Source organism: Thunnus albacares, chromosome 18, assembly GCF_914725855.1.
Source record: "Thunnus albacares chromosome 18, fThuAlb1.1, whole genome shotgun sequence".
NCBI classification, from domain to species: Eukaryota; Metazoa; Chordata; class Actinopteri; order Scombriformes; family Scombridae; genus Thunnus; species Thunnus albacares.
Genome location: NC_058123.1, coordinates 19185314 through 19203839, shown reverse-complemented (window position 1 = coordinate 19203839; position 18526 = coordinate 19185314). Strand labels below are relative to the sequence as shown.

Below are 18526 nucleotides of genomic sequence, written 5' to 3'. Positions count from 1 at the left end.
ATTTCAAAATCTCCACATTGATTTACTTGTATTTCTTACCAAGTCACCTACCATTACCGTGAAACATGCACATCCACTGGGAAATGTTTACAGCCTAAACGATTCACGTACTTATCACTGGAAACCACATTTAGTGTGTGTGGCTGTTTTTCAGCCCATCAATACAGATTAGCTTTCTGCTGTCTGCCAGTGATTCTCCTGCTATCTGATCAAGTTAGGCCTGCTGACTGACAGCCACTTTGCCACACAGCAAAGCCAATTCAGTCAGCTATTTATTAGGCTTTTCCAGTTTCTTTTTTTCGGCCGTCTGTCAGCTCAGAGAGAGACCATTACACTTTGAGGCTGTTCCACTAAACCTAAACGGGAACTGTCAGCCCCCTTGATGTTGAAAAGTAGCACATTTGTCTTAACTGTCTGTCTGTCCATACTTTCGAGCTCTATTTTACAGCTGTCTTTCTAGACTAAGGGAGATTACTACACTTTTGTTCTTCCCTTCTATATCTCATAAAATGATGAAATCAGCATCTTCCGGGATCTACGCTGTCTTCAGGGCATGTGGCCGAACAACTGACAAAAGGAATAGCTCTTCAATCTGGTCTCTGGCAGGTAGCCTCGTGCTATAGAATCATAATACAGTATGGTAAATAATTATAGGAAATACCATCATTTAGTAACTCAAGATATTAAAGGTTAGTAACTCCTGAACACAAAATATTAATCACTGTCATTACCCATAGCCTAATAAAAATAACTGCTATGAATAATTTCATACTTCTGCCAGCATTGCTCACTTTTATTTCTTGTTATTAAAGTGATATTGTGGCACTAAACCTATTTTATGTACATGCTTTATCATGGCTCGACTAAACTGATGACAAAAGAGGATTTTGGCACAATGACGATCTTGCTGATGTACTGTTCAACACCGACTGCAGAACTCTGGAATTTTTGGATTATACAGACAAGTGATGCAACACATAAGAGATCCAACAAAAAAATGTCTTGCAAAAGACTGTCACAAAGAAATATGTAGTGATTTTCTTCAGCACTCGCTTTTCTTAGATTGAAAATGAAGTATTTTAGCTTTCATAGACGAGGCTTCTAGAAGCAGACGTCTCAGCATCTCAACGGTACTCACTGAGTCATTAGCACTGATCACTCAGACATATGATGGTCTTTTTGATATATGACTGAACGAATCTTATGTTTTTGCACTTTTGATATAAAGGGCTTGCGTGTCTGGTTAACGTCAGGTCAAACGGATTATTGAGAATCGCGTTGCAATTGCAAGGCTGGTTGGCAGTTTTTTTTTTTCTGTGACAGAGATGTGGAAAAAGTGTGTGGGGTATCATTTCATAGTTCAGCTGCTTTGTGATCATTCAAGGAGGCATGCAGAGGAGGGTGAAGCTGCCCGATTTTTTTGAAGCTGAGAGGGTGCAATTGCAGATTTTGGAGGGTGTTAAAGTATAACAAGATGCAATGAATCAACTTCAAGTGCAGTACAATAGCCTCCATCTTTCCAGTAAAAAGCCTATTAGTTTTGAAATTAATAGCTAGTGATACATTAGAATATATGAATATTTTAAAGAAGTGACTCTAACCTTGAAACTAAAGTGGGTAACATGCATGTATGTGAATATACCTGTATAACTGTACCTGTTTTACTTAAAGTAAAGTCTCCGATGCATTAGTTTACTTTAGGAAAGACTGAGGAAAGCCAGTGTGTAATATTCTATAACTATGACTGAACCGAAAAAGAGAAACAAAAATAGAGAGAATATATCTCCATTAGGCCTTTGGGAAAGATATATGACTGTCGTTTACTGTACCATTCTGCTTGTCTCTTACTGGAGGGTACACTCTGTTGAGAGAATTTATAATTCAGACTCACTGGGTTTATTCATCTCCTCTCCTCCCCTATTGTTTTTCCTCCAATTCCAAATCTCCCAGAGAGTAACAGCATGCCAGTGGGTGTGACAGGGATGCCTTTTAAGCACCTGTACTTATTTGCTGATGCTGAGACAAATGATTCAATTTTAGCACTTTCACATTTAGTAGGCATGCAGCTGAGAAAAAAAAAAAATGGGGGGGTAGTCTGGACAGAAAGAGAGAAACAGGCTCTGTCATAACCATCATCAGTCGCTGGGGTTTATTAACATTCTGTCAATTGCCAAATGTTATGGAGAATGAGGCAGACAATTATCTGACTGCGCAAACTGACAGAAATAGGGAAATAAGAATGTTAATGTCGTCAGATGGAGACTGTTTATTTACTGAGTTTGAAACATGATGTTTTCATGATGAAGGTAATTAAATATTACACACAAGAATCTAAATTTGCAGCTGACTGAAACTATTTATGTTTATGTAAATTTTGTTTGTCCTTTCCTTGGAATGAAAAAAACAATTAAATCATAGTTTTTTTTTCTGTCTTTCAACCAATCCTTTTGATGTTACCTTGTTTCGCCTCTAACTCCTCCAAACTGAGAGTCGGTCTCTTCTCTTCTGGTGCACTGACTGGAGGAGGCTCTTTGTCGACCATTTCAGCTCCACCAATCACAGCTTCCAGCCCCTCACCCTCCAGCAACTTCAAGCAAACATGTATGAGAATTTATTGTTATTATTTATGTAAACTATTTAAAGGTACTTTTTTTGTCCATACCAAATCAAGCCTTGATCTGTGTGTGTTGTATAGACAAAGCTGAACCAAACCTTGTCCTCGTCAGAGTCATCGTCCAATCGAACCCTGTTCTTCTCCAGCGGCAGCATGTCATTTTCTTTTGCCTTGATGGCAAAACAGATGGGGGCAAAAGAGGCTGTGATGGCACAGAGAGGAGGAGGAGGAATGGTGATTCAGAGTGAGCGAAACAGATTCAGAAGAGTGCATATTCATAACAAGTAAACAACAAATCCTGACCTTCTTTTTAATAATAAATTCACAGAAAAACCCAAGTAGCAATTAGATGATTTCTTGACAATCATAAGTACAGACGAAAAATAAATAAATAAGTAAATAAAACAAGGAGAAAAGGACAGGCTCCAGGAAGAATTAAAAGAGGAGACAACAGAGACAACAGATAAATAAGAAGGAAAAGAAGCACAAAAAGGGAACTGAACTAAAGGAAACAAGAAACAGACATAAACACACAGTCAGGCAAACAGACAGAGAAGAGAATCAGTCAGACAGAGAGACAAAGAAAAGACGGAGAGAGTTGGCCGCAAAGCAACTGCTTAGATATGAAACAGCATTGGTGTGTCACATCGATTTCTATTTTGTAATCAAATATGTCTGCTCCAGTAGAGATGAAAGAGTAGACAGTGTGTCTCATTCCCTAAAGAAATAACCTTAATATAGGACCTTGATCTGTATTGTGGAAGGCTGAGTAGTTTCCTTGAGCATTACTGCGACTAGTTATTAGTTTTTCCTGTCCTGCTCCATGACCTGTCGCCTCTTAATAGTCTGTGTGACTGCATGCCTTAATTTGCATATATGTGCATGTTTATGGGTCCTGCCAGTGTTGTGGTAAGCAGACTCTTTCATCTCTGAATAGACATTTCCAGCCTGATATCACCCAATGAAATTGGTAGCATAAATACCGATAGACTCACAGACAGCTGTGCATAAACACCAACATATGACAAATACACACACTGATGTACACACTGTAGTCAATATGTGCGCGTATACCCACACATACAAATATTTACCCAAAGGCTTTGCATCTCATTTACCGAACGAATGAACTGAAGAAGAGGAAGGAAAAGTAGCACTGTGTTCACTGTATTTATTGAATTTTTGTTTGTCTTAACATACCTTTAGTCAGCTTGGAATCCTTGGCTGACTTGTCTGATTGAAGCTCATCACCATCATCTACTGTCTCAGTCTGGATAAGGGAAAAAAAAAAACAATAAAGAGAAAGAAAGAGAAGATATACATTTATAAACTTATTTGAATCAATTCCCCAATTCCTATTCGCATTTTAAACAAATAAACCACACAATTACCACATACCATCTAAACTTGATTGTATTTTTCTACAATGTTTTCACATTAGGCATAAACCCGTAAGATTTTGACAATGAACAGATGGTGTTGAAAATTAGATTCCATGCAATCCTGCTTGCTATGATTTTTACATTATGTACTTTGATGATGAAGTACAGGAGCAATATCTGCAAAAAGTTGGTGTTAGGAAAGTTTGCGCTTGTCTACGTGCCTGTCAGTTTGTCTCAAAAAAAAAGTAAAAAGGAAACCATATCCAGATTTGACTGGCTGAGTAGATGACAGAACGCCCTTTTGTGTTGGAATGATGTACAATATCACTGGTGGTAGGATTTGAAGTGTTAGCATGATTCACTCCTTTGCATTGGTTTCCAATGGAACTACTGCATTTAATAATTGAAATTACTAATCGGCTGGGTTATAACTACAGTAAAGTTATGCTGATGTCTCCCTACTCTGCTACCATAAATGTTGCTGTTTGGGAACCAACGGAAACCGTGGAGAATAGAAAATGATGATGGATGTTCTTGAGTACTTTATGGTGGAGGCGTGTGGAAGTGCTGAGCAGAAAAGTAAAAGGTCAGGGGTCCATAAACACAAGCAGACTATTACAGTTGATTGAATCTTATGGAAAATGAGATTTTACGCTCAACTGCTGTCACTACACAGCAATGGAAAGTAAGGGAAAAAAAATCAGTTAATGGGAATTATTTTCTTCTGTACAGCAGTAGTATCACAACGTCAGCCATTTTTGCCTCTCTTACTGTGGCCCGACAGGGTCATGAATCAGCACTCGGACTTAATAGCGCCCAGGACACAACAATACGGAGTATCGCACAAATCTGGCACAGTAGAGAAAACGTCGAAGCAAATTTTGTAATAGGTGTTATTTGGATAAACTGACATATGGGAATCTAAATGGTTTTCCTGCCTGAAAAAATTTTAAAACTTAATATAGTGACGTATTAACAGCAAAAATACAACAGTTTTTAGCCTGGCGCAATTTACCCTCCGGTATGATGCCATCACTGCAGGTGTTACCCCATATTTGGTGACCCATCACATTCTGTGACCTGCACTGATATTCATCTCACTCCTCATGCCTAAACCAACCGAACCAAGACTGCAGGTCGCAGAATCTAATGGGTCACCAAATACAGTGTATCACCTGTTGGTGCAAATGCATTCTGGGATACCCAGTGAGCTCCCAACGTAGCGAAAAGCTTGAGGTCAAAAAATGATTAAGTGGCTAAAAAACATCAGTGGTAAAGTAAGTAAGCCCCCTGAAGAAAGCCACAGTGGTTGTGATGCATAGCTTAGCTACATAAAATACAGCCTGCAAGGTGTCATATTATTATTATTAATTATTATCATTATTATTATTATTATTATTATTATGTGTAATAATGACGTGAGATATAGGGAACAGGAGAACGTCAAAAAAAGAAGTGCAATTTATTTCACTGATTTTCTCCGAAAGCACCAAAACAGCTGTCATTACCGTTAGGTGCGGCTGACATTTTACTTAAAGATTAAGTAAACCATCACTGCAGTGATACCTCAGTCATCATTAAATGTCAAAAGATGATCAATTAATTATTTATTTGGCAAGAAATTGGCCATCTTTAGGTCATACTTATTCTTGAAAGACAGAAGGCTTTTTTTTAAAATCACTTACCCTGCAGTGCGTGCTGTATGCAAGACTTGTTTTCTCTTTTTTTACTTTAACTATTTGGTGTATAATCAGTAGCATGTTTATGTTTCTTTTCCACATTTTCTTATTCAGTTTCCAAACTGTCCTCATTGGGACCTGGTTTACTGCAGACTGTGATGAATATTGTCTATTTGAAACATAACTTTGGGTGCATTGGGCATAAAATCTCTAAAAATTAATATAAACAAGTCTGCTCGTAAAATATGTGGGTGTTTTTCCGTGGAAATCTGTAAAAAGTATCTTAATGCAGAGCCTTGGCCAGACAGTAGCAGAATGATGCTTAAATCTATATCTAAAACACCTACTTTTAGTAGTTGTTTAAATATAAATGGATTTCCAGAGGTGGCAAGTCATGTCATTATGTAAATAATCCCATTATTTCACTTAACGGTCCTGTACATATCTGATCAGGATCAATTACTCTCAATATTATTTGTTTGATTATAACTCTTATTCTACTCTTTTTTTCCTACCAATTAGTTTTCTGTCATTATAATTAGTTGCTTAAATAGCTTTAAATGCCTTAATTGGCTCTCTAATATTCCACTGTATGGTCTGTTACCCCTCACATCAACAAAATATCATCACAAAGCCTGTAGCAGCTGGCTTATGTGCACAGGCTAGATAACCAGAAAGCCTCTGTAGTAATACCTGTGGACCAAATGCTCTAATCCCCGATCCCAAATATAAACTGCTGAAAATAAAATAAAATAAAAAAAAGTGGTGATGAAACCAGTGCCACAAGAGGAAAAAAAACTAACCTCATAATGTACATTTTACCATGTTTGACGAATGTTTCAAAGGCAACTTCCTACTATTCAGCTGTAATTCAGCAAAGCACTTTACTGAGGCCCCAGAGATTATAATTCTTAAAAAAAAAAAAAAAAATCATAGCTCATAGCAGAAGAAGCAGAGGGAAACTCACTCTAAACCATTTTGTGAAGACCTCAGTTGGAATATACAATAATTTGCTCACACACACACCTTTTGCCCAACCTTTTACATACACTGATTCACATGAGTTGCTGTAACAAGATGGTGTTACAGCAGATGGTGAAAATCCTCCACTCAGAATGAGAACATGCACCAGTAGTTCATAGCAGGGCTGAAGAATCTGCTTTGCAAACCTTGGCTACATGGTCAGATTCCAGAGGGTTTAAAATGAAAAATACAGAAAAATGTATATGACAACTCTAGAGTTATACGTACAGGTGTGGAAATTTCTCAGTTTTAAGATGCATTGAGATGCGGACATGGACGATTCTGAATCGATTCACAAATGTCAAAAATCCATTTTCTAAATGTTTAGTTAATAACGTGATGTTGACGGAACGACAAAGGCAGAACTCAACTGCAAGGGCACTGCAGCACCCGGACAGTCTACGGCGCACACACGCATAGAGTTATCCTGCAGTTCATCTTCAAAAAAGGCAGTAAGATGTGAGCATTTTTTGATTTAATGACTAAATTATTACCTTTGCAAGATGAACCTTTAGTAAGACCGGCTGACCAACACACACTGCAGCATTAAACAACGTAAACCAACTCTGAGGTGAAGAAAACTAAGTTGGTGCACATTCTGCAGTGAAACCAAAGCCCAGGTAATGGAGTCAATGAGTAAAGCTAGTCGAGTAGCCATTACATGTGTGTTTTTGTAATGTTTATGTCCTGAGGTGGGTCACACAGTTACTGGTATTGAAAAGATGCAGCTTTTTATATTGACTGTTGTAGTCTGATTTTTGAAAGCACTTTCTAAATAAAAAGGGAGTTCATATTTACCTGACTGCTTGTATTAATTGATGAAAAAGTAGCCATGTACAGTAATATAGAAAACTGAGGATGCAATACATTGAGACGTATCGAGATGCATCGCGCAATCGAATCGTTGACAGGCGAATCGTAATCGAATCAAATCGTGAGGCCAGTGAAGAGTCACACCTCAACTTTCATGTAGCCTGCATTTGCATGGTCCCTGACTGAATTACACTGCTGTGCATGGGATTCCTACTTTTCTTCATTTCACAGATTTGTTTAAAACTTTATTCCAACCCCACAGTCAATTGTCAGACCAATTTAACAATAAATGCATCCTATAATAGTATAACAGCCTATTTGTTATTATTTGGTTATAGAAATTAAATTCCAGTCATATTATAGTGATATCTCCAGACAAATATAGACCATTGTACTTATTTGCTAAATTGACTCAGTCAGGGATAATTTGACAGCAGAGGCAATGAAAACTGCAGAGCTGTATATCTGTATAAGCTTGCTAGTGCTGAGCACAAATTCAGTTGTCTTGATGAGGCTTGAATAACATCTTTAGAGAATCTGTCAACTCATCTGTCTGTTATACTGTTCTCATAAATTTGGTTTTATAGAAGTTAATTATTTATTCTTAATTGGCTAACACGCAATCCTTTTTTTAGGCTTCCACTCACATCTTAGTCAGACGTACTGTCAAAGCCACATGGGAGCTGTTATGTGCTAACAAAATAACCGGTGTTTCATGTATAGATTTTTTAAGTAACAAGGTGTTCCCAGAAGTAGAGCAGGACCTCAGTTTTATATTAGATGCCAGAACAGATTGAAAGCAGAATTCTAATTGTTAAAAGTAAGCGTTTGAAACTTAAAACTGATTTTGAGGGTTGAGTATCACATTAACCCAGATTATAAACTTGAATCTGTGACTTTCAATAAACATAATCAACAGAGCGCTCTACTGAAACAGGACAGTATCTTTTGATGATTTGGACTATTTAAAAAATGCTTCTTTTCAGATAAAAACCTAAACTCCAATAGTGTAACATTTCAAAATTTGAAAAATTTTATTGATACTTCTACAAAGCAACGGCAGCCCCACACCCTGCTGCTGTCTGCTTTGACCGATTTTAGTTCCCTTTCTCACTTTTTTCATTAACTATAAATAATAGCACTGACAGAGAGCAGTGATATCTGCATCCCATTACCCACAGCACACATCACAAACTCAAGGAAGGTTTCTTTGCACTCTGACAAGCTAATGGATTTGATTTGTCAAAGACGAATTGTTCCTTACAAAACTTTCTCGATCACTTCTTGCTTTCTCCTTTCTCAGTCTGACACAAAGCCAACTCAACAAACCATGAATATATACACTCATCGGCCACTTTATTAGGTACACTTGTTCAGCTGCTTGTTAACGCAAATATATAATCAGCCAATCACGTGGCACTGACTCAATGCCTTAAGCCATGCATACGTGGTCAAGACGATCTGCTGAAGTTCAACCAAGCATCAGAATGGGGAAGAAAGATGATTTAAGTGACTTTGAACGTGGCATGTTTGTTGTATTTTAGAAATGGCTATCTACAGGTTTTTCAGAGAATGGTCTGAAAAAGAGAAAATCTCCAGTGAGCAGTGAAAATGCCTTGTTGATGGCAGAGGTCAGAGGAGAATGGCCATACTGGTTCAAGCAGAAAGGCAACAGTATGCAGAAGAGCATCTCTGAACACACAAAACATTGAATCTTGAAGCAGATGGGCTCCAGTGGCAGAAGACCACACCGGGTGCCACTCCTGCCAGCTACGAACAGGAAAATGAGGCTACAGTTTGTATGGGCTCACCAAAGTTGGACATGAGAAGATTGGAAAAATGTTGCCTGGTCTGGTCGATTTCTGCTGTGACATTCAGATGGTAGGGTCAGAATTTGGTGTTAACAACAACAACAACAAGCATGGATCCATCCTGCCTTGTATCAACAGTTCTGGCTGGTGGTGGTGGTGTTATGGTGTGGGGGATATTTTCTTTGCACACTTTGGGCCCCTTAGTACCAACTGAGCATTGTTGAAACACCACAGCCTACCTGAGTATTGTTGCTGTCTGTTTCCATCCCTTTATGACCACTGTGTACCCATCTTCTAATGCAGTGCTTCCCAAACTTTTTTTTGCTTTCACAATTCAATTTGCTTTCAAAAACAAAAACCCCTGAGGGGTTTAAAGAAATCTAGTACATTCATATTGTTTCTAAACAAAGAAGTGCTCATTCTAGACCTGAATGACTTCAGATGAGTCATTTTACCAACAGAGTAAAACAAAGTTAACTTCAAATTTACTTAACTTACTTACTTACTTACTACAGGATGTCTCAGACACATTTTGAATGAACCGCAGTTCATTTAACTAAAAAAGCAAGGAATCTCTGTCTGTCTGTCCTTTGCATTTCTCGAGAACCATTCATCAGATGTACTTCACACTCAGCGGGTGTATTGCTGGGGACCCAAGGATGTGCAGTGCTTAATTTGGTGCAATTTGGACATGCAACACATTTAATATTAATAAGCTTTGAATAAACAAGTGAACAGTGTGCTGCTCAGCTCTGTGTCTGAGTGCAGCAGGGGCTGTTGATATAGACACTGTCACATCACAGCGGGGCGGGTCTTCTGGGCTCTGATTCGACTTCACACTTGGCGGGTGTACTGCTGAGGACCCAAGGAAGTGCAGTGTCGGGTGTGAAGTTGTTTGGATATGCAACGCGTTTAATTAACTTTGAATAAACAAGTGAACAGTGAGCTGCTCAGCTCCGTGTCTGAGTGCAGCAGGGACTATTTGATATAAACACCATCACATCACAGCGGGGTGGGGCTTCTGGGCTCTGACTTGCTGAGTGGAACAAAGGCATGCACCCTGCTCAGTTAAACTGCCTGAGAGAGAAGAATGAGCATACACAGGAGGAAAAAACTGAAGCGGAGGTAGTAAAACTAGCCAATAGGAACACAGACACATTTGATTGGCAGCAGAATCAACCAATGGAAGGCCATAAACTGCTTCCACGGTTCAACTTGAGTTTAGTCTCACCTGTGAAGTTTCTGTCTGGATTTTAACCATTTAATCTGTTAATTCCTTATCGTTTAAATTGATAGGTTTGTCAACTGATACACATTTGCGGTTCTCGAGAAATAATAAGCAATCTGTCCGTTCTGAACAGGCACATTTTGAATGGGCACTGCACTAGTTCCTGTTAAGGAGATAAATTCACACATCAGTCATCTTGTTTGTTTGTTTGTTAATAGAACTTTGTAGCTGCTGGTTAAACAGTCTGATTAGCAACAATGACAAACAAGCTAACTCTCCCGGTTGTTTTATTTAAATTACGTTGTTAACTTTCTATTTTTGATGAAAGGAGTTCATTTCAGAGCAACAGGATGTCGGGCTGCCGCATGCCAGCTTAGTCCAGCCGTGTGTCCAGCCCGGACAGCTAAGAGGTGAGGCCCAGATTTGGACTCTGTTGAAAAGGCCTTATTAAATGTAAATTTTCAGTGATGTATTTAAAAGTAGTTCGTAATTTGCACAATATAATTTCTTTTCTAATATGCTACTGTATGAAATATGAATCTGTCCTATTATTGATGATGAAATCTGGAAATTATCATTGGACCAATAACATGTCAATATTGTATTCTGGTTGTTGATTGGTTAGGGAGGACATCCTCCGTTGGAGTGTCATTTTACGTGTTAGCATGAAACAGATTAGCATGAAAAAAATTAAGAGCATTAAATTGATATTAGAGATCCCATCCCTGCCCTTTTATCCAGTTGCCTGCAGGTGTTGCTGTTGAAGCATTTTAATTAGAATTTCGATAATAGATTTTTTCCAAAGAAGAGAGAATATTTTATAAATGATACTGAGATTTGGTAATGGTTTATTTCAACCAATTATTCTTTTTTACATTTCGGTCTCCCTCTTGCCTCACAAAAATAGAGGAGGAGCAACCTCCTCTGCCTCTATATGGACCAGCCTCCTCTGGTTGCGACCCAGTCTTTGGGAATGACTGTTTTAATGGCTACTTCCAGCTGGATAACGCGCCAGTTCGCTGTACTCAAATGGCCTCCACAGTTACCAGATCTCGATCCAATAGAGCACCTTTAGGATGTGGTGGAACGGGAGATTCGCTTAATGGATGAGCAGCCGACAAACCTGCAGCAACTACGAGATGTTATCATGTCAATGAGGACCAAAATCTATGAGAAATGTTTCCAGCACCTTGTTGAATCTATGCCACTAAGAATTAAGGCAGTTCTGAAGGCAAAAGGGGGGCCCAACCCAGTACCAGCACAGTGTGCCTAATACAGTGGTCGGTGAGTGTATGTATGTACTTGTACTATGTATGTGCTAAGTAACTATCCATTTATCTACCAATCTAGCCATTTTAATCACATCATATAATTCTCTTGTCTGAGAGGGGTGATGGCTTGATAGGGCTCCTGTGAACTTATAAACACTTGGTGATATAATTAATGATCAAACACCAAAGCTCAGCTATGAAACCTGAAAAACACCCAAGTTGAGAAATAAAGCCTGGCATCTTGTTAAAACAAAAAGATGAAATTTGCTCTTCGCAAGTGAACTGTTAAAGTGGTGTATTTACACTTGAGGGCAAAATGACACCTTAAGACTATATCTTCTGTTTGCTGACAGGCGGAACAAAGTGCATCACATATAGTATGGTATACTGTGGTGATGTATGTGTCATTCCTCAGTTCAATAACTGCTCTTCACGGAGCTAAGCTGTGAAGCGGGGCAGTATGGTGCTGTACCTTATTCCCCTTCCTCCACCTTTATCCAGCAGTTCCTGAAGGAATGAGAAAATATCCACGACAGAGCACTGGAATGGGAGCATGTTTTGTTCCCGACACTACTACTCGAAAGCCTACCAATTATAGGTGTATAGACCTCTAGTAGATGATGCCCTTGAACTTTCTGTGTGTACTTTCAGTCTGACTCACAGACTTTGACACAGACACAAGCATTTGAAATGATTCATGTAGAAATTATGTTTATGTAGAAAGCTGTAAGAGGCTTACACAGTTGATTTTTCGCAAGTCTTTGTTTCCCCAAATCTCTATAACAGAGCTAGTGGGTGCAAAGTTAGCATGACCCACAGAGTCATAATGGACACACTCATGGTAAATCCATCAGGTTGAAATAAACCGGAATTTTCCCTTTAGGTGGCCGAGCAAAGTCCTCTCAGTGCTAATGAAACACAGAGCTAACTAGCTGTAGCTAGCTAAGTCTGCAGAGTAAGGTGTTCTTAGCAAGGGTGAAGAATGTAATAATGGAGGGACCATGGGTCATCTGCCTTTAAGGCAAGAATAGAAGTGTCTTAAGTCAGCCCACACACTCTGGTGTGATATCCCATACTGTATGTGAAAGAGAACTGCCAATAAATTATTCATAAAACCATGTAGAAGTTTTCCATTACTATCTGCAATCACCAATAAATGTATAACCCATCCGCAAACCGGTTTCCATATTCAAAAAATAACCAGGGATGTTATTGGTTTATAGTTGACCGCATTTGAAACACTTTGAAACAACTCAGGTACCTGGTGAATATCCTAATATGGTGTCAAGGAGATCATATTCTAAAAAGCAACCTTGGCAAGAAAAAAGGTGGTGCTTTGAGGGAGTTGAGCTAATAATTGCTTTCATTTTAGCAATATATAAGATTTATCACCAGTACAGAGAAAATATATGATGCATCTCTTGTCCTTGTGTCCACTCATAAGCTAAATTATAGGTCCCTTGGGTAAAGCTCACTTTAGTTAATGTTTTAAGAGAATTACGCAAAGTTGAAATAAACCGGAATTTTCCTTTAAAGTGTTCACACAAAGTCCTCTAAATGCTAATGAAATACAGAGCTAACTAGCTGTAGGTAGCTAAGTCTGCAGGGTAAAGTGTTCTTAGCAAGGGTGAAGAGTGTAATAGCTGAGGGACCACAGGTCATCTGCCTTTAAGGCATGAATAGAAGTGTCTTAAGTCAGACCACACACACTGGTGTGATATCCCATACTGTATGTGCTCTACCAAGTGAATGGACTGAAAGAAAACTGCCAGTAAAATAAAGTTTTCCATTATTATCTGCATCGTCAACAAATGTATAACCCATCTGCAAACCAGTTTCCATATTCTAAAAATAATAAATGTTATTGGTTTATAGTTGACTGCATTTAAAACACTTTGAAACAACTCAGGTATCTGGTGAATATCCTAATATGGTGTCAAGATCATATTCTAAAAAGGGACCTTGGCAGGAGAGCAGGTGGTGCTTTGAGGGAGCTGAGCTAATAATTGCTTTCATTTTAGCAATATGTAAGATTTATCACCAGTACAGAGAAAATATATGATGCATCTCTTGTCCTTGTGTACCTTGGGTAAAGCTAATTTTAGTTTATGTTTTAAGAGAATTATGTGACGGTATATTCATATGTTTTTGTTTGTTAATATATTAACACATTATAATGTACTGCAGTTATTTTAATGCAATATCAGTAATATATGAAACTTCAAAAATACACATCATTTAAATGTGTTTTCTGACAAATTAGAGAAATATAGTTATATTAAGAGAAATATAATCAAACCTGAACCGTCACAGTATGGACGTATGTTATAACCCTAATACTGAGCATTTTTCACTATTTCACTGACATTTGATAGACAAGACAATTAAGAAAATCATGCACTGATAAATCGATTATGAAATGAATCGTTAGTTACAGCCCTGAATTCGACATTGTATTATTAGTATTATCACCTTGTATCATAAAATGGTATCATAAAACTTAACTGAATATTATCTGGCAGGTAATTACTACTATAAGTAAGCCTTCTACTGCTGCTACCAGCAATCAAGTTTTCCTTTGCTTCAATGCTCAAGTATTTCAAGACACTATCCTCCCACCATCATAAGCTGAGTCACACAGCCTCAGCTTATATTATCTCTGTTATAAACATTACAACTATATAAACGAACAAGTGTTTTTTCTCTAGGGGTATGTACTAAAATAAATGACAAAAAATCAGGTGTTGAGCCCAGCATCTGCTGTACCTGAAGGAGAGCTGCAAAAGCTCCAATTTACTGAGCATGATCTCAAAGACTGAGAGGAAATCATAAAGGACTTCTACACAAAATGATAAAGAACATCCTGTGAGTTTGTGGGGCAATTTAAGACCATAGGCAGTGTGGAAACAATCATCCCTTGCCTTACCACAGGGAATTTGTTAACAACAGTATCTGGTTAACCAATACACCATACAGCATACAGTATGTAACATGTGCCACTGGGGAGCTAGGGGAGCCTGAGGAGCCAGTTAGAGAGCTACATGTCTGTTGGCAATGCCGCTAATTGGCCAGGATGCCTCATTACGGCCCTGATATACCACGGTTAGATTTGCAGTTCTGATTAGGTTGCAGGACTAGTCTAGACAGAGGGGGTTTTGCAGTGTTGCTCTGTTGCCCAGTGAGAATTGACCTTATGTCAATCTTCTGCCATTTAATCTCTTCCTTGTTCTCCATCTTACTTTCATCCTGCATTTCCATATTTTGGATCAGTACATCTTTAATTTTAGCATGGCGGGTACAAGCATATTCAGCGAATAAAAGCAGCTAATTTCAAGGTTGACTGTGGGTGCGGCGAATGCTTAGACAACCTTTTCCTATAAGCGTCGGCTGCAAACGCTTTTAAACAGAATTACACGCAGGTGTGGAAAACAGGGAGGTTGATGGCAGGAGACAAATTAGTGTTTCTCCACAGTGTGAAGGTTATCTGTTGGGGTGAAGTATTAACCTGGCTTTTACTAAGTTCTTATATGCTCATACCAAGCACCTGATGTGAGATAATATAATCAACAAATAATGGATTGGATATAATATCATGAGAAATGAAACAAAAGTTGACTGTTATGAAGCAAAATATGAAGAAAGTATTTCTCTAGGAGACTTAGGAGATGTAATTTTAATACCGCATACTGCATTAGGTTATTTCTAAAGCTACATGTGTAATGTTTGTCTCCGCCCCAGCACTATCTGGAGCCACAAATTCCTGCTGATTTTCTACATGCTTGTTGGTTCTCTAACAACTGCGCCATCCCATTGTGCACACAGAGCTCCATTTGCTATAATTTAATCAGCTCTGCATGATATCTAAGTCCTTTGGCAGAACTGAAATTTTATTTGCTTGACTAATACAAGTCTAATTACACTGACCTTTCTGTTTTGAACATATAGTTAACAAGCTCTGTCAAATTCACTAGTATCCGTTACAGCCATGTTGTTACATGGTACCGCTTTATTAACCTATTCAGGGCTTTATATGGGAGTTTTTAACCATTTATGATTCTGTAAAAGATGTAATAAAAATGTGGTTGTACAGTCACCAAAATCATTAGAATTCTTTATCTGGGGGCCATGAGTACCCGTATCAAATGTCATGGCAATGTGGTAGTTTTAAGTGTCAAGGTAGGGAATCTAAAATGATTAAGAAAGCTGGAGAGGAATTATCTACCAAATTCATACAGAGAAACACATACACACACACACATATATATATATATATAAAACTCATAATACCTCTGGCAAGCCTTTTCCTTCTTTCTGCATGAAGTAATTCTTCTTAAACTCGTAATAGGTGTTGTACTGATGCCAAGACTGCAGAAAGTCAAACCTACAGCAGACAGAGGGAAGAACACTTACTGTATAAGACAAGAGGTGAGCACTCATAAAAGATGAGGTAAAGGATGAGGAGGAGGTTCTGCAGTATCTGAGGTGAAAGTTACTGATAGTTCTTAAAACCGAGACCTGACCTGAGCGACAAATTTATTTCTAGTGAGAACACTTACCGTGGATCATTCTTGGCACGGACGCTGGCCTCAAACTTAACACCATTCCTAGCAACGTACTCGGCCAGCTTGTCTATGACTGGTTGGATGTCTGGTGGTGGGGGAATGATGGCTGCCACTGCTGGTGCGGAAACTTGAGCTTCAGCTTTCTGACTGTTTTTGGGAAAAGTTAAAGATGTTTAAGAAGTGTCAGCTATTAATCAGTGTCCTCTGTTCTTACTTTGATCTAAATACTCAATTTAAAAATCTAATTTTAAGTGATAATTATTCATTCTCTGTACCCTTAAAACACCTGAACTGTCAAGACAGAGGAAAAGCCACTAATTCAGACTTTTAGGTAAATACTTTCACTAAAGGTCAATTTATGCTTTCTGCATCCGCATGGCTGCATGAGTCAGCGTGATGTAAATTTCGTCATCTGCCCATGTCCGCAAGAGTTCGCACAGACCCCTCTGTGGATGTCCACGTGCAGCCCAAAATTTGTGATGACGCGGACTGTACACGCCACCTACACATGTGCTAGAGAAGCAAACAGGAATGCCGGTCTCGTCTATTTCATGTATTTGCTGTATTCCTGTTCTCATAAAGCTTTCGCTTTTCTTTTTTCAACTTTTTCTTGTTGTTCAGCAACATACAGATACTTCTCAGCTGCATTCAGACTGAAAAACGCCCTGCGTAAAACAATACAAGGGGCTGTGTTAGTGTGGGCATGTTGTTTAAAGTTAAAATGGAATACGATCCAGCAAGTCCAGCTGGAGTAACAGATTATTGCACTCAAAGGCTGATCAGAAAAACACTGCACAGCGGTTTATACTCAGAGACTGGATTGTACAACTCTGGAGAGTTATCAGGCTGCAACCTTGTTTACTAGCACGCACATGTGGAACGTGGCTGTGTCGGCGGACCCCCGATTGTGGTATGAATGGAACTGCTTGCGGACGCAGAATGCAGAAAACACCAATTGGCCTTCAGCTAATTTGGAATCCATTTAATTTGTGCCTGATTAAGGTTCTTGAATACAATTAACATGTTATTAATCAAAGATTCATTGAACATTTTTGATGAAGCCAAATACCAAAAACAAAAAATTCAAAGTTACTTTTAAATTCCACTGAGGCTATTACAGAGGAAATGGTAAGATACAGTGATGTCCATTACTTCCTACCTGGTTTCTGGTATGGTGGCAGGAGCAATGGAGCTGGTGACCTGAGAGGGGGCTGCAGCTGGTGGTACCATGGCAATGGTTTCAGGAGGGGTGGATGTAGTACCAACATGAGGCAAAGCCGCAGAAGAAGTAGGGGGAGCCATGACAGCCGAAGGTATATTGTTGTAGTAGGAGCTGGCGTCTATCCCTGGGGGAGGTGGGGCTAAGCAGAATGTTCCATCAGGAAGCATGTAGTAGCCGTAGTACATTGCTGCTGCATTCGCTGTATGAAGATGAAAATGAAGAGGAAATAATTACATAGAATATCTCCCATAAATGCTTCAATTGTGCCTGATGAAGGAAAAACAGTTCTGTTACTTTGTGTGGTATATACAGTATATAGATAAATACACAGCTTTGCATCAGTAGTTGAGATGTACGGATGTATGGGTGATAATTCTCCTCTTTGTCCACGGATGAATGGATGAACAGCTCTGCTTTTGAATGTGGACACAAACTGCACAATATAACGCCATCCATTTTAAGAGCTATGAAACAAATAATAGCGTTTATAGGATCATAATGTTCAGTTTTTGTTGAGTTTTTTTGTTTATACAATCCTACAGTGACCTTAAAAGTGCTATAAGCAAAGTTTTTTGTTAAAATAAGTATTAAATAGCTCTAAATTCCGACAGCCATCACTGATATAGTGTGTTTGGTCAGTAACATGGGTCTCCCAGTGCCTCCACTCTGCAGTAAACAGAAAATGACTTTATCCACTTTATCCAATCAGGAGGGGTATGGCTATTTTGTCCATTTTCTGTACAGTTAAGTTGAAAAGTGGGAAGCACAGAGAAACAAATGTTTAGATTTTATGTGAAACTGTTGTGAATTCATAACCGTTAAAATACATTTTACTAAATCATTGGCATTAAAAAACTTTCTATTTCAAGAGCATCAACAGGTCAGAAAAAAATGTTATCTGCCACTAGAAATTGAAGCTGT

At 38.6% G+C, this 18526-nt stretch overlaps 1 protein-coding gene across 2 annotated transcripts in view; it reads right to left on the bottom strand.

Annotated features, from left to right (window-relative positions):
• LOC122968230 (splicing factor SWAP) overlaps positions 1 to 18526 on the bottom strand; it is a 64439-nt gene that overhangs the window by 25519 nt on the left and 20394 nt on the right. For both annotated transcript variants that reach the window (XM_044333258.1, XM_044333259.1), the window contains 6 exons: positions 17543 to 17804; positions 16378 to 16530; positions 16109 to 16202; positions 3815 to 3884; positions 2713 to 2816; positions 2458 to 2587 (listed from right to left, as the gene is read on the bottom strand). In XM_044333258.1, coding sequence (XP_044189193.1) covers positions 2458 to 2587; positions 2713 to 2816; positions 3815 to 3884; positions 16109 to 16202; positions 16378 to 16530; positions 17543 to 17804 — 813 coding nt within the window. The remainder of the gene's footprint in view (positions 1 to 2457; positions 2588 to 2712; positions 2817 to 3814; positions 3885 to 16108; positions 16203 to 16377; positions 16531 to 17542; positions 17805 to 18526) is intronic.